This window comes from Clupea harengus, chromosome 16 (assembly GCF_900700415.2).
Source record: "Clupea harengus chromosome 16, Ch_v2.0.2, whole genome shotgun sequence".
In the NCBI taxonomy this organism is placed as follows: domain Eukaryota; kingdom Metazoa; phylum Chordata; class Actinopteri; order Clupeiformes; family Clupeidae; genus Clupea; species Clupea harengus.
Genome location: NC_045167.1, coordinates 22,118,986 through 22,135,672, shown reverse-complemented (window position 1 = coordinate 22,135,672; position 16,687 = coordinate 22,118,986). Strand labels below are relative to the sequence as shown.

Sequence of the window (16,687 nt, the reverse complement as noted above, 5' to 3'; positions counted from 1 at the left end):
TGAACTTTATGAGTAGTAAACAGGGTTGTTAGATAACCACAGATATTATTTAACTTCTGGTGTAAGATTAAGAATTTGAGAGCACAACAGTGTTAGTCCTCAGTCCTTTGTTAGTCCTGGCTGCCTATGACAGTGTTTTAAGGAAAAGGGCTGGGAAAAGGTTTTTGCAACGTCTAGTAAGAGGTTTTTGAGTTTTAAAATTAGTCAACAAAAAACGCTGCATAGTGTGGGCATATGCTTAGACAGGAAGGATATGGCATGATTTACTCACTGTTGACTACCTACACCTTTGGGGAAAATTCAATGAATCATGCCGTGTTGTCCCTTAAGTGGTTATGCAAATACACAGACCTAGTCAACGTGAAACCCTGTGAGCATGCATGCGTCTCTCACCAGGCAATGGGCATTTGAAAATATCATGTGAGTAAATCAGGGAAGTGATCGAACTGTCAAAACAAACTTCTCAGCGTGTGTATCCATGATGTATGGTTCAGGTGTGCTCACCGGATGTTCTGCTGGAAGACAAAGTGCTGCTGCTGAATGCATTGACTGGATATAATACTAAACCTGATTAATCCCTGATTTCATATGCCTGTTGATTAGGCTAGAGACAATCTCATTTACTGCTCTACATTATAGTTGGTGTTTGTTCCTTTAAGATGTACTAGCTTTGTGCAACGAACATAGCCAACCAATACATTAAGAGATAGACTTTGAAAGATGCATTATCATCAAAAAGTTAATACAGTAGCATTGGCCTTAGTATTTGCTTTGTATAAATACCCATTTTCATTTCAGTCATAATACAACTACTGCAATAATTCACATTTATCATTTTATTTGTTAAACAAAAACAACATAAGGGCAGAAGAAGCACAAAGTGATGTGTTACACTGAAATAGTACAACACAGATAATCACAGGAGGGGAGGGGATTACCGGAACATTCTGAGGTGATCTGCTGCAGAATAACCACAGAAAGTGAAGAAGGAAATGTTTGGAAATGGAGACAAAAAGACAGCAAAAAAAAAAAAAAGGGGGGGGGGGCAGAGAAGGAAACACGAGAGTGAAAAGTGTCATTGGGTTGAACAGCAGGAAGCAAAAGTGCCAGCGAGACCCAGGCCATTGGTGACCTCTGGGGGTGGGGAGTCAAAGTTTTTTTTTTTTTTTTTTACTTTTATTTTACTTTCCATAAAAGCAGAGTAAAGTCAATTTCACAATAATTCTTTATATCAAAAATATATCAATGAGTCTATGACTACACGAAAAAAGAGAGAGAGAGAACACATACAATATCAAATATGTACAGGTTGTATGCGAGTTGAACTCATCAAATCCTTATATACATAAAGGTCTTCAGCCCAAGCCGTCCGAGTGCTCAGGCGTACAGTTCAGGTGTGCAGTGGCTGGAGGGGCCACAGGGCAGTCAAGTCTTTTTTGCTGCAGGGTTGTAAAAACGCTTCCACCAGCTTGGGTGTAGTCCTAGTAATTATATTACAGTTCTAGACTTTTGGATGTGGATGTGCTTAGAGCGAAAACAAATAAACAAACAAACAAATATGAGCTTGGTCGAATCAGTGTTGTTGTTGTTGTTGATGCTTTTGTCTTCTTCCTTCCTGTTTACGGTCATGTAACCGAGAAGGTGACGACAGCTTTTTCGGTCTCCGGGTTTTCCTGTCATGAATTATAATATGGTTTTGGTTGCGTGTTCGTTTTTTTTTGTGTGTCTGTTGCGGTCTTGACACCATCCCAATTCTTGAAGAAACAAAAAACACACAAGCAAAAGACAATTAAAATGGTGGCAAAAATTCAATTCTTCCTACATGCTGTTGTGGTGACTCATGATTCAGCCGGCCCGGTTAAAGCGTGGTGCTCACCTGACTAAGTGATGCTTTGCCGCTGCACTTTCGAGCCTGTGATGGGAGAGCAGTCCTCGCTGTGACGCTTCCCAGACGTAAGGACACTGGCCGTGTGGAGCCCTCGGCCTGAGGAAGGGAGGGAAGCGTGAAAGAGAGAGATGTCAACGGAGGAGGGAAACACCTTCAGAAACTGAGATAGATGGATGACGCCATGCTAAAACCAACAACAGCAGGCCCTTTCCCAGACAAGACTAACACACGTGTGCCATAATCTACATATCAGCAGTAAAAATGCTTCACTGACACTGTGCAAGTACAACATATCATTCAGTTTCGTTTAAGTTCCAGAACCATTATCAGAGATGGATAGATACAAATGTTTAAATCTAAACTATATCATGTGTTTTTGGTATGTTACTGATACTGGTCACGACTGGATCCTTGAGGCCCATGGGGGTGAGACACATACCTTGATGCGCTGAGGGTCCTGCCATCAGCTGGGCCTCCTGCCTGTAACACACCATACTGCTGCCGTTGCCCAGGTTACCTGCCACAACACACACAAGCAGAACCACAGATTACAATCTCACACCGGCTTGACATATTAAACAAACATAACTTCTACTAGTACTAACTTGCACTTCTACTAGTACTTAACTACTTAACAGTAGTTACATTCCAGCACTTTTTCTATTTCTTAGATATAGTATTTATTGTTACACTAGGTCTCTATTGCTCGTAGCTTGATTGTTCTCTCCCTTGTACGTCGCTTTGGATAAAAGCGTCTGCTAAATGACTAAATGTAAATATCAGAGAGGCTTCATTGTGTTCATGTTTAAGTAGCTGCGCCTCACCTGGTCGCTGAGTGTTGGCAGTTTTGGGGTCTGCCTGTGGGTATGCCAGCACCCCACTGTGCCACTCTCCCTGGGACGCCATGGGCATCTGGTACCCTGCAACCAACACCATAAATGTCACTTTAACTGGCAACCTTGAAAAGCTTACTGCCATTACAACTACAACCAGATTGAATGTTTTAAGTTTCTTTAGATGTTGGAGTATTGTGTTACATCACACACACAAAATCATAATGGTAGAACCAGTCAAGCCTTCTGTCAGTAGATTCAATCAATAAAGTTCTGACGTACCCGAAGAGGTGGTGGCGCCCGTTTCCTGTGTATTCTCTGCACTGGAGAATCCCATCATGCCGCTGGAGGCCTCGCCGTTACCGTTGGCGTTGGACGGCACCGTGGCCAGCAAGCCTACACATCAAAGTTCACAAAGAAAAGTCAAAACTATGCCTATAACTTTACCCAGCCTACAGAACAAAGTGTCTAATAAATGAAATAAAATAATAATAATAATAATAATAATAATAATAAAAAATAAATAATAATAATAAAATAAATAAAAAAATCACAGGCATACAATGATTTGATTAAATGAAAATGAATTCCATCACAGCAACTTCATATTTTTCCCCCCAAAGAAGATCAAACAAGTCACACAACATTTGCTTAGATTCTATAAGCAGCAGTAAAATATATAATATTGGACTGACCCAAGCCTCTGTAGCAGGAGAGCTGCTGGTAGATCTGCTTCATGCGTTCGATGTTGAGTCGGCTGGCCTCGGCGTGGTTGACCATGGGCTTGGGGTAGTGAACCCCGATGATGCACTTGGCCGCCTTCTGCACAGTCTCTGGGGCGTTCCAGGGGTCGTAGATGTACTTGGCTGGAAACCCTCTCAGGATGGGCAGATAACGCCTGAGAACACAAGGGGGTCACGGGAGAGGTAAGCATAGGACTGACCAATGGGAGGGAGACTGCAGACACCTCATACATTTACAGTCAAATTCAGCATTGCGAAACGCTACTGACTTGAGTAATTAATGAGCAGTTAAAGCATCTGTTCTACATCTGATTATTTGTATTCAAACTGCTAGCCCTTTTTCTCAGTATCCCACTCCCTCTCAATTACTGTTTGCGGGAGTGGGGGGTGGGGGGCTGCTTCATGTAAACATTGGTTAAAAGTCACTATTTGCCAAAGGGTGAGGTCAATATGTTTCTAGATATGGTAAACAAACACGAAGATGAACAAACAAACAGCGGTGAGAGAGAACAGATTTCTCCATTAAAAAAAGCTGTTTTCAGACAATCATATTGTGTACAGGAGCAGCAAGCCCACCTGATATAGTCTCCGTTGGGGTCGGTGCGGCGGCCGAAGCCCACGGGGCAGTAGCAGTGGAAGAACTGCTGGAAGAAGGAGCTGCAGGAGAGCCACATCCAGCTGCCGGCGTTCACACTCCAGTCAGCGTCCAGCAGCAGCTCCTCAAACACCTGCCATTCACACACGTTGCCACAGAAACGAATTATGTTTTTGTTGTGTACACAATGTATCAATGTATACAAATATCTTTAGTTTAATACAAAAACATGATGTCATACATATATCATTATGATGATAAAAAGCATCCATTCTGGTGTTCACGCTACACACTGACGATGGCTTAGGCCGAAACGCGTCTGTGAATAAACTGGTCAAAATAAGCAATGAGACAAGCTTGAGAGTGCGGTTTTTTCTACTTTAAGTTATCAGTCTTTTTCACTCGCACCCAAAATCGCTTTTATTTTGGAAGTAGAGCGCGCCTATCCTTACAAATACATATATCATTCCCTTGGAACCTTCTTCAGCTCCTGTTGTTTTTAAATGTGCTATATAAGTGACTTGGCCCGACTTGTTAACATGGAACCATGTTCTGTACGTCCATATGTTCAGTCAATTAATAAAAGATGTCTTAATTTGCACACTCATTCCTCTTCAAAATATTCTGTCAAAATCATCCGTTTGAAACCAAAGCCCACTTCCACACAGGTCATTCTCTTTCTTCCAGGTGCCCCCCCAAAAAATACCTTCATGCCCTCCTCCCAGCTGATCCACAGGTCCCCTCTGGTGAGGAAGCAGGCCACGGCGTGCCGGGCCAGGTGATGGATCCAGCCCTCCTGCCGCAGCTGGGTCATGATGGCGTCGATCCAGGGGAAGCCCGTCCGGCCCTCGGCCCACTTGGCCAGCGCTTCGGCGTTGCGATCCCATGGGATCTGCACGCAAATGGGGTTGCCCTCCATCTTGTCAAAGCGCGGATTGTTGGTGGCCGTCGTGTAGAAGAACTCACGCCACAGGAGCTGGCCGTAGAGCGAGAGTGGCGGGGAACTATTCTTCTTCACCTGCAGGGGGAAAAAAAACATAACAGGAAGTGTGACTATCTGTTTGGCAGAGATTTCTTTTTAAAGGTAATAAACAGAGGACTTTGTGAGGTTTTTGAGGAGATGTTTATCGGTTCTCTGTGAAGACTCACCTTCCGAAACAGGTCAGTGAGTTTAAAGTAGAACAGGCGGCAGGAGAGGCACCCGAAGCGCAGGTACGGGCTGAGGCCTGTGGGGCTGGCCAGCAGGGAGTTGGCATTCATCCGGGGCCGCTCAAAGTTAGCCACCCACGCCTGTGGACAAGAACACAAGTCAACGACTGCTGACGCAAACGCATAACCAGGCAAAAATACGTGCACAAGAGTGTCACTATGTGGATTAGTGTGAACAAGTGTGTGTGCTGAAGGTGTGTTTCCCATACCTTTCTCTCCAAGTGTCTCTCCAGACGAGTGAGAGCTTCCGTTTCGCCCCCTGGCCACACGGCTGACGAGAGACCCTCTGTGTCAAAGCCTGCAGGACACAAACACAAGGAAGGGGGTAAAAAAAAATTCTCAAAGCTGGCCATAAAAAATTATCCGTTTTCACATTTGGATCAAATAAGGGGAAATACTAGACGACTACATGAAAAATTATATATGCAGAAAATAGTTATCCTGGTTGCTATTCCACAGGATTTCTCTTTCATGCCATATTTGTACTGAACAGGGAAAATTAATATATTCATATTTAAAAAGGAGGAAAGGGGAAAGCGAGAGCGAGAGACAAGGGGGCGATGCCTACCCAGCTCCTCCAGAGAGGGAACCCCAAACTTGTCGTCGTGGTCATCTGAAATGGGCGTGGTGCAGGCCCCCATGACGTCAGCGGTGATGACCTCTGCCGGCATCTCCACCGGCTCCATGCGGCTGATCAGAGTCTGGAAGCGCTTGTAGGTCAGCGGGGACTGGCCGCCATTGAGCTCTATGATCCTGAGGGAGGGGTGGGTGGAAGGGAAGACAGGGATAGAGGGAGAAGAATGGAGGAAAAAAAGAGAGGGACAATGAGCGATTGAAAGCATACTGTGTAGAACAGAAGTAGGTATACAGAATATATCAGGAAAAAAAAACAGAAAACTCAAATCATGAATGAATTTCAAGCACCAAGTGCGTGACTCTTAATAAGCTCTGGCTCAAGGTGACTTACTTGTCCAGGTCATAGAGCGTGTGGGATATTCTCACGATCACCTCCACGCTGGCCTCACTGGCCAGCTTCTTGATGGCAGCATCACGCTCCTTCCCGAACGGCTCAGAGTCGTACTCGTAGGACAGGCGAGAGATGTTCCACTCCTGGAAACAACAGTTGCGTGAGTGACACACACACAAAGATAAGACCTTGCATTTCATTTGGTAATTCAAACAATGGCAGATCTGACAATCAATATATGATTCAAATTTAGACATCAAGTTTATCCCTGCCCTTCAATACCTTAAAGAGCCTGGGGAAGACATCGGTGGGCGTGTGTGTGTGTGTGTGTGTGTGTGTGTGTGTGTGTGTGTATCTGTGTGTGTGTTCATCCCTGCCCTCAGTACCTTAAAGAGTCTGGGGAAGACATCTGTGGGCTGGCCCCGGATCACAAACAACCGAGAGTTGAGTTTGCGCAGGCTGGCGTCCAAGTCCTCAAGACACTGAAGCAAGAACCTGCGGAACAGAGAACACCAAACATGAACCTTTCCGTAGGACAGCATTCTTTTACTAACCACAGCCATTGATGTCGTTGCCAAGATTGACTTTGATCTGCTTGAGAACAAGTACGATTCCACGGTTACGCAAAACAAAGTAAATCATGATCGCTGCAAGGAATAGCCTAGATAAAAGTCACCGACTCCACTCGTTAAATACCTTTAAAAACAAAACAGAAGGCATCATTACAAATCAAATTAAACACATGGCTAAGTTCATCACAGCCTTAAGATATAACACAGGGGGCTGACAATTACAGATCTTATGGTCACAAGGTTTGAGTAAAGGTCAATCCCTAAGATAGCAGTAAGCCACAGTACAGCCACCCAATTTGGATTGAATGATTACAGCTCTACAGATCACAGGTGGTTCACAGGGGTCTACTACAAGGACAAGTCCTCAGGACGTACAGAGTGGACACCAACAGAACAAGAGGGCTCCAGAATGAAAGACAAAAAGAATGACAACCCCAGAATGAAAGACAAATGTAGGAGTCTCGGATCGCATTATGATGATATCAAACACATGAATCGACATCATTTATGGTCATAATTCATTCTTTTATGGTTAGGCCCAACTGTTTTTCCTGCTGCGTCACAGCATAGATTAGTGGGAGTAAAGAACAAAATGTGCCCGGAGACAGCACAGCTCAGTGACGGCATCAGACGAGCAGATGGTGATTCTCTCCACTAGATGGCAGTAGGGCGCAGAGTTAGACATTGCGGTGCTGACTGAGAACCTTCAGAGTGAAGTGGGGATGGTTGCATTAGACCGGCTAAACAGCAGGGCTCCCATAAACAAACAAACAAACAAACCAGATAAAACTATGACTTCACCTAGACTGCATGTGCAGGGATATAATTATTCCCAAAAGCTTGAACTGTGACGTTTAAGCAGGACAAGTTTGCAGCGGTATTCACGGCAACAACTCGGCCAAAAACCACAGCGCCACAGCAGTCCCGCTCAAACCAGTCAGTCTGTTTGCTCAGCGGTCTGTCATGCATTAACAACGTCATTAAAAAAAAATTATGAGTGAAGAGGGCAGAGCCCCTGATGTGACGAGGGTGTGACCAGGAAACCCACTTCCCGACTTGGCTCGTGCCCAAGATTCTTACGTAACCACCCCTCCTCCCTCAGTCCCCTTTAACTCTCTCTCCTCCGTCATGCCTTCTGCCGGTAGCCTGGGCAGTCGTCTGCGGTGTGCTGGGCGGGAATCTCCTCGATGCCACAGCTGTCCTTCCCGCCACAGATAGTGTCTGTTTTAAAGTAACACTATGCAACAATTTGACATATTTCGAGGTATGGTTTTATAGGCAACTAGTTTTGGTACCCTCCTCAAATTCATTTTGATAGCATATGGTCATGTGAAGGACAGATAAACACCTGTGTCTTTCCCACTAGCCATCCAGGACATGCCCTATGTAGTTCTGTGTTCCAGGCTGGAACACCCTGCAAAAATGGAAGAAAAGCTTTCACAGTATGGCATTGCCAGCTATACTGCCAAAAGACACCAGTTACTGTGTTAGCAAGCTTCTATCAGTGTCAACTGGGCTGTTGGTGGTGTTTGCAAGGTTTTTCCATGCCTTTTAGGTAGTAAGCTTGCTATGGTTTCTTTCTTTCTCTCCTAATCTAGACTATCTTCGCTATGGGACGCTGCTGTAATCTCTCCACCCGGTCTACCTGTAGAAACCCTCGGCCAATTGCACCCACCGCCACCGCACTGCCGTACACTTACTCTACCTCATACCCTATGCTAGCATTTATATACAATATATATTATTGCCACCATCAACATGTTTCTCTGTTCCTACTCCCCTTACCCCTGTAATAGTAACCCTATCAGCACAGTGTATACCCACTAAACTGGTCTTGTCTGTATCATGTATTTACCACCGGATGTCTGTATATATATTATGTACATCTACCAAATGCAGGCTATGTACAACACCTGTTGTTTCCCTTCCCCTTCTGCCACACAACCCTCCCCCCATCCCCCCTTCCTATCTCCACCCGGCCGACCTCAAGCAGATGGGTTCCCCCTTATGTGCCTTGGTTCTGCTTAAGGTTCCTTCCTGACTAACAGGGAGTTTTTTCTTGCCCGTGTTGCCATTGTGCTTGCACTAAGGGGGTTTCAGGCTCTGGGCTCTGTAAAGCGCCTAGAGACAATTGTATTGTTATGGCGCTATATAAATAAAATTGAATTGAATTGAATTGAATTGAATTGAATTGTTGGAACATAACTCCTTATTGCTGCTTTGAACCCATCACCGACCCTGTGGTAGGGTTATATGCTTAACAGCATACAGCCTATGCATTCTACAGTGCACTCATTAACAGAAAGGCCAATTCCAGCAGATAGACATCTCGGCTGAGGGTCAGTTTGCCAAAGCACAAATGACCTTGGCTTTGCTGTTGGGGTTCATAAAGGAAGATACAGAATGATAAGCTAATGCTAATCAACAGTACATTGAGTTTGTTTTCGAACGCTTGCTTGCATTGGCTGAACAAGAATGGCATTTCATGGACAACTGGCGTCATGATCAGGCTTACTGGGCTCATCGCTTGAGCTGAAATTTAGCTTTCAGTGAAAAACTTGCGTGGTTATTAGGACAGACAAGCTAGCAGACACACAAACATTTTTCAGACAAACCCACAGCAGAAGCCTATGGCTGTAATACATAATACCAGATGGGAGACGCCAGTTATTTAAAACAGGCAGTCAGGGTCCCGAACAGCAAGTCTGGTCACCCAGTGAACAGTGACTGTCCTATGGAGGAGTGTGTTGCATGAACCAACCAGACAGTAAGAACTGACATATTCCCCAGAGGACTATGAATAAAAGTGAAGTGCCAGCTGAGGCAGCATTGGGACTTGAGATATAATGCACGTGTCCATCTCTGCTGACCCAAGGTGCTTGACAAAAGGAGTGGGAGGCACATCTCACACCTCGCTGTCACATTGTGGATCACCGTGAACACTGTAAGTGCTGTGCATATGCGCCGTTATGACTCATGCAGGTCACACACACACAAAAAAAGGGCTGAGTGCATCCTGGAGAGGCATCCTTTTAAGGCGGACAATCTAGCCCCTCATGGATGACGAGCGTCAACAATGAGAATTCAATTCTGCGAGTGGCAGGGTGCCAGGCTGAAAGGGTATGTGGTGACTTTACGCCCCCTCTCTTTTCCTACGCCTCACGCCCCCGCACAATCGGACGCAGACTGATGTCACACTGACCCCGTCACAACAAGGCCCCCGATTGGAGGAACATTGTCCATCTCAGCCAGGAGTCAACATCTCACCTGGAAAAAACATCTCAGCCTGGTTAAAATTCAAGGGACGTAAAAGCTAAATGAGCTCAATGACATGACACTGGCCTAATATCAGAAACAAGGGATTTGTCCAGCTGGAGCAACAGTAACAACAGAAAATCATGTGAGGATCATATGACGCATGATCCAGGGTGTTTTGACCAACATGGTAATCGGCTGTAGCCATATGTATGAGGACAGAGGCTACCATTTATAAGGCAAGTCCCTGGCCAACCCCTCTGAAATCACAGCAGGCTAGTGGAATTAGATGGGGGCTGACACGTAGATATCTCTCTCTGCCATGTACACATCTTACAGCCACTCTGTATATTAAAAAAGGTAAAGCTGATGCTGTATCTCCATATCCTCTGTAATGTGAGTGGATAAGCACTGTTTGTTATTATTAAAAGATTTGCTCATGATGACCCGTACTTTATTCTTTGATAGAATTACCATTCATATTCAACAGCAAGCTCTGAACACCAGGCAACTGGCTGATGACCAGAACATCACCCACACCAGAATACAAATAACATCCTCTGACTAACACACATATAGCGCAATATGCACTCACTTTGTCAATACATTGGGGGGGTGGGGCTCATGAATACAGCTACCTCTGTATGTACAAAGTGGAAGAAGGGTAGCATCTCTGTATGAAACAAACAGGAAGGGTAGGAAAATATTGCTAGTGTAATCTGCGTGCGCGCCCAAAGCTCTTCTCTGATATTGTTGCATATCGTCATGGTTACCACTTCCATCACACAGATGCACATCCTTCATCTGCACTCACTCCCAGCTAGTCTGGACAGTTAGGGAAACTTCTGGGGGAGGGGGGTAATTACCATCTTCTCTATGGAAACTGCTCCCCCTTGTTATCAAGGCCCTGTGATGGGAGGCTCAACTGAAATATCTGGCACAGGTGAGTATGAGATGTTCCCCTGTCAATGAAACTGCACGTAGGCAAGAGGTATTTAGGTTACTGCATGTTTTCTTTGTTCCAGAAACATACCTTATCTGCAAAATTTGTGCAAGTTTGGTTTTTGTGACGTAGCAGAGTTGTTCACCAGCCCCCCGTCTGCACAGTTTGATTGACTGCAGTCACAGCCTCTCGATGACTCGCCTAGATTACTCTCTTTTTAGCCACTGGATGAAAGCCAGGCTTTTGGAAAAGCTTGGCTATGTTTCATTTGTTTGAGCCAGCGTGCTGCTTTTTGACATAGTGCTGTCAATGACAGTAGAAACTATGCCGCCGTTGCATAAGCGCTCATGAGCCGGGCGGGTAAAAGAATGCATGTGTCCGAGCTCCATTGCCCCTCTACTACCACGTTCTGTCTTAAACCTGCCAATAAAAGGGGTAACAAGGGTCAAGGGTCATCCTGGAGTAAGATGCGAGTGAAGACGTTGGGGTGTTGGGGGGGGGGGTGCATGTGCCTCCACCCCTTTCGTGACACACTGACCTATTTGTGATCAATAAGCGCAATAAGTTACATCACCCCTTTGTTGGACGAGGACAAGCACAGAACCGGGCACACAGAGAAACTCCGTTATGACTAATGAGGCAGAGGACGTGTGGTTACTGTAATCACTGAGATCTGTTTGCTCTAAACACTGCTAATGTGGGGGAAACTACTCTCACACACACAGGCTCTTTGGCACATTTCTGATAGTAAACTTTCTTTGATTTTCCAAACCATTTACTTCACAGCATACAACATATCCTAAAACGCCCCTTTGGCCATTATGTTCTGTGTAGGACATAAAGTAAGGGCAGGATTCTCGTCTTAGTCATGTGTGTGAAACATGCCACCATGTGGAGGATTACCAGCTCATGTTAATCGTTTAAACTCGTGCATGGAGGACAGAAGAGTGATGCTATTCCTCATGTCAAATTGACATCAGTCCATGTCTCTCTCTCTCTGTACCAGCTTGTGTGCGATCCATAGGGAGCACCATGTCTCTCTCTCTGTACCAGCTTGTGGGTGATCCATAGGGAGCACAGCCATGCCTAACGGTGAGGGTAGAGCGATGGCACATCAACCTCCACATCACATGACCTCAGGTGAGAGACATACACACGTGCGAGGACCCAAATGATGCGTCACTCGTCAAAACATCAACAATCATTTTTTTTCCTTCTCTCGTTCACATTCCTCTTAAAATTTTAACTGTTGACCTTTGAAGATATTGACAGTTTAATAGGCAGCCTGTGTTTCGCAAGACACTGATAATGTAGCCGTTCACTATATTGTTGAAAGCAGAGGACTTATGATCTGTGTAGTAGGAAGCAGCAGACATGACAATCAATCACAATCACAGAAATCGTCCTTACTTCTTACAGTCAGAGTACTTGTATTAATGGTAACAGAACAATAGCAATATCCGATGAGTCCTTGAGGCCATTTAGATTAAGGATAGAATAATATTCTCTAGTCACGCACACTCAGAAGCGTTCATCTCAATATTTTAACCGACCCACTCTTTTGATCTAGCCATTCAATGGCAGAATATGGAGGGGATAATAGGCAATACTATTGCCTGTGCACAGTTAATGCTCCAAAGTATCCCCAAACACTGTCAATATTGCTTAATGGCACATTGCCTCATTGCCTGAGGCCCCTACTCTAAGCTCTCTAATCATTACTTAAGTTGCATTACTACCCTCATCATTACATAACAATATGTATATTGTCATTTTCGATAAATGAACCCTCACCCTAGATATCAGAAAATAACATTTCACATTCTGTTTCACCCACAGTCAACAGTTTCCAGTCAACCAGGGGAGGTGTGGCACCTTAAAAACAGAGCAGAATCAAAGAGAATCTTATCACACTTACAAGAAGCAACACATTCTACAGCTTGAGTGTGTGAGCAACTCTTTAGCTTCCACTTTGCCACATGCTCAGAGATTAAGTCCAGAACAAAATATGTCTAGCATTTCTCTACAAGTCCTGGTGGTGAGACCTTGTATGACCTATGCTAGGTACTTGCTGAGGTTTTGAACTGGCTGTCACTGTGACATTCGCTGGACTCCAAAATCGGACATATTTGAATGCTTTTTTTCAAGCAGCTGTCCTCAGGAATACTGTACATGAGTCATTTGGGGTGAGGTGCACACTGCATTGAAGTGAGATCCACCCACTTAGAGGTTGGTCTCCACTGATCCAATCTTTTTTCCAGCTACTTGTTCCATTCCGTTTGCTCCTGTTCCGCGTGACCGCGTCTTAGTTTTACCTCCTAGCTGAATTCCGTGAAACAACAACACACTGTTCCAGAGGCTTGCATGCCTTTATGATCGACCACCACTGTTTACCTACATCCGGCTTTCTCAAACATGATAAAGAAATAGATGTGTGATAAGACGTACCGACTCACTTTCATTTATGCAACTATCAATGCTATATCAACATTTTCTGATGGTCTTATTAACAGACTAAATATATTTAGGACGGTAACGAAATACAAAGCAGAGAGATTAAATCATCCACGTATCCATTAAGCATTATGGTCAGCACTCTGCACCTTGCATATTACTCCAAACCCCTCATGCTTTTTCTTAAGAGGCTGCCTTGTCACTTGTGAAATGGGCCATTATAGCAGTTTGACGATTCTAAAAAGGACGCTATGACATTTTCTCCCACCCCAAATGGTCATGAAAAATGATGTGTCTCTTGTCCAAGCATTTCATGAATAATACAGTAATCACAATAGCAATGAACGAGAGCTGAAAATATAACAAGTGAAAAGACAAAGTCAAACCAAACCCAGTGACTTATGTACATACCTCCACCTGCTGATTCCAACGTTGGATGATCCCGCAAACCACGGATCGAGGATGTACACACAGCGGACTGAGTCTGCTCCTTGAATGGATTCCCTGAGCGAAGGATTGTCGTGGAGCCGCAAGCCCTTCCTGAACCAATGGATCGTATTTACGACCATTACTCCACTGGACCAGTCCCTTAGGATGTAATGCTTTAAATGTCTCCGTCGACCTCAAATTACTCTCTGACGCGGCTAAGACCCACTGCTAAATTCCCTTACTGATGGAAGGCTTGTGTCAAACTAACTAACCGACTTGATAAGACTTACTATATGCTTTGTTGTAAATATTCTTTGTGAATTAACCTTGCTCCAATAAAACGTTTTCCATTATGTCAAAGAATCTTGACAATGACCGAAACTGAACCATTTGGCCAAGAGTAGGCTACACGCACTGTTTAGGCGATAATTTGACCGGCTTTAGGACCGCGCTTAATACTTAGTCTGCGCTTCCCTGTTGTATAACGTGTTTTTTCTGAATGGAAAGACTATAATATCAGACACCTTTAGTTTCCAATAATTAATACAACAGATCACAAAATTGAGAACTTGTTTTACTGACCCAAAGTTGTATCACTTCACGGGACCAAAATATTAAATGTCAACTAGCAAACACGGCCGTAGCCTACAAAACCGTGCAAACCTCGGTGACTAGGTTATGTAAACATTAACATCTGCTAGAACACGTCTATACGAGCCTTTTACGTTTTGAATTGATATAAAAAAATATCACTTGCGTCAAGTGTATCCACTCTAAAACACTCAAGTTGAAACGATAGATCCAAACTTTCTGTAAAATCCAATCGAAAATCTGTCAGATAAACGGCACTCCTCATACAAGCAGCCACACAATTCAATTGCGATCTCTGACACTTCAGCTCCGCCCATGCTCATACGCATTTCCAATACTCTGTATGGATTGGTTGAATGCTCCACATACGTAGTTTGCCCTTGGTCACGTTCCTCTAGTGTGGTAATCTGAACTGTCGTATATAGTTTATGGTAAGGTTCTACAAAGTTGCTACGTGTCAGATGTTCACCCTGAAGTGCTGCTTTGTTATAGTTAAATGTTCAAACACTCTTAAAACCCCAAGGGACGTACAAAAATAAATAAAAATAACAACAGTTACACGGTCACTTCCCTCTCTTGATTTCCATTGGTCGATTGAAAAAGTCCCGGATCGGCACATGAATCGGGGTATGAGGATACACCGTTTGGCCGCATGTGCGATGAAGCCTGACTCCATGGCGCATTTTGGCGAGCTTCCTGTCCAGAGCTATTGGGGTCACTGTAGCAAGACTGTACGGACTTTGAGCAAACAGCACATACATCTTATTATTGTTTGGTGAAAATAGTCCTGAACCTGACTACGGTGGCCCTGAGAGCCATTTTTGCAAGTTCCGGTTTGTTATGAAAAGGGTAAATAAAAAAAAATAACTATGAGAGCATCCTAACCCTAACCCGGCATTCGATTCCGTTCAATACAATGCATGTGTATGTCATGTCTGTTCAGACTTTAGACCTATTATATCCAACAACGTAAATTAAGAAGTTCATAAACTAGTGTGGGGCTTAAAGCTCTGCTTTATCTCTCACCCACTGAGGCTGAGCTCACCTGCCTCCCTGCTCACCAATTGGCCTCCTGGTCAGCAGAACTTCTTACAACAATTAACTAAACAATTGAAGGCTTTATTACCTCATAGTTTCCAGTGATGTCCTCTTGAATGGGAACGTGCCTGGCACCTGATTGGTCACCATATGGTTGTGAATCTCCTTTTCTCCAGGCATGTGGTAAAATGTTGGTGTATTTCGGGTCAAGCTATTCTGATTAAGTAGGATAAAGAAATGCAAGCACATATGCCTACATGTAAGTAGGCATATAAGACCATTCTTCTGTTGGTCTTTGAATATATAGCCTAGTTTTCTAGGGACTAGGATCCGGCCCCTGAAGGTATTTGTGTTAATATTTCTCTCTCTCTCTCTCTCCCTCTCGCTATTTATCCATCCAGGCATTCATTTAATTTATAAACTCCAATAACTTCCTCCTGTTATGGCCCAGCCCTATTATGTCGGTATGAACCTTACAGCTCATGAATACAAATGTCTTGAAAATGTATCCATTGCACATGATTACATGACATGATGACCTGTTCATTATTGATTTCCATAGTCTACAATCTTGTCTATTCATCAATACACGATAAATTACATTGGCAATTCATTCTAAGCCGATGTCTTGCCAGCCAGACATAAAGTGCACAAGTGACAGTCATTTTATATGCTGCAGATTATCTGGTTTGTTGAAAAAATCCCTATGAGAGAAAGATTGGGGTTTTGGAAAATCGACAAAATAACACCTGTGGTAGCTAAATAACAACCGCATAGCCCTGGGTCCTTGTAGATCGCTCAACAATCCAGAAAGCAGAGGATGGTGTTCGAGGAAGGTGTTGGCACCATTGAATGAGGGATGCTACCATGGCTTTCCCCAGCTCTTCTAAGAAAACGTCTTCCTTTGAAGAACCTCCCCTGCTTCCAGCCTGGATTTACCTCCATCCACACCACAAATGGATGTGCCAGTAACCTGCAAAAGTGTGACAATCAGTAAATCAAATAATGAGTGATACTTCATGTCTTGCATAGTAAAATGAGAAAAATGGCATCAAAGCATTCTTTTTAATTTATCATAGCAAAATGCGAACCCAGGACCTTCTTGCGGCAGTGCAAGTACCTGAGCCACCGTGCCACTTTCTCTCACACTGGTATGATGGTTAAGGCTAA

The 16,687-nt window shown here is 44.1% G+C and overlaps 1 protein-coding gene across 1 annotated transcript; it reads right to left on the bottom strand.

Moving 5' to 3' along the window:
- Positions 1 to 821: 821 nt before the first annotated feature.
- Positions 822 to 14,892, bottom strand: cry1a (cryptochrome circadian regulator 1a). Its single transcript, XM_012828044.3, has 14 exons — positions 13,871 to 14,892; positions 6,622 to 6,730; positions 6,236 to 6,378; positions 5,837 to 6,021; positions 5,478 to 5,566; positions 5,209 to 5,349; positions 4,766 to 5,077; positions 4,041 to 4,192; positions 3,417 to 3,619; positions 3,004 to 3,117; positions 2,713 to 2,808; positions 2,328 to 2,405; positions 1,877 to 1,984; positions 822 to 1,754 (listed from the first exon to the last, which is right to left on the bottom strand). Exons 1-13 carry the CDS (start codon positions 14,026 to 14,028, stop codon positions 1,881 to 1,883), a joined length of 1,884 nt encoding a protein of 627 aa, XP_012683498.1. The 5' UTR covers positions 14,029 to 14,892; the 3' UTR covers positions 822 to 1,754; positions 1,877 to 1,880.
- Positions 14,893 to 16,687: the final 1,795 nt, after the last annotated feature.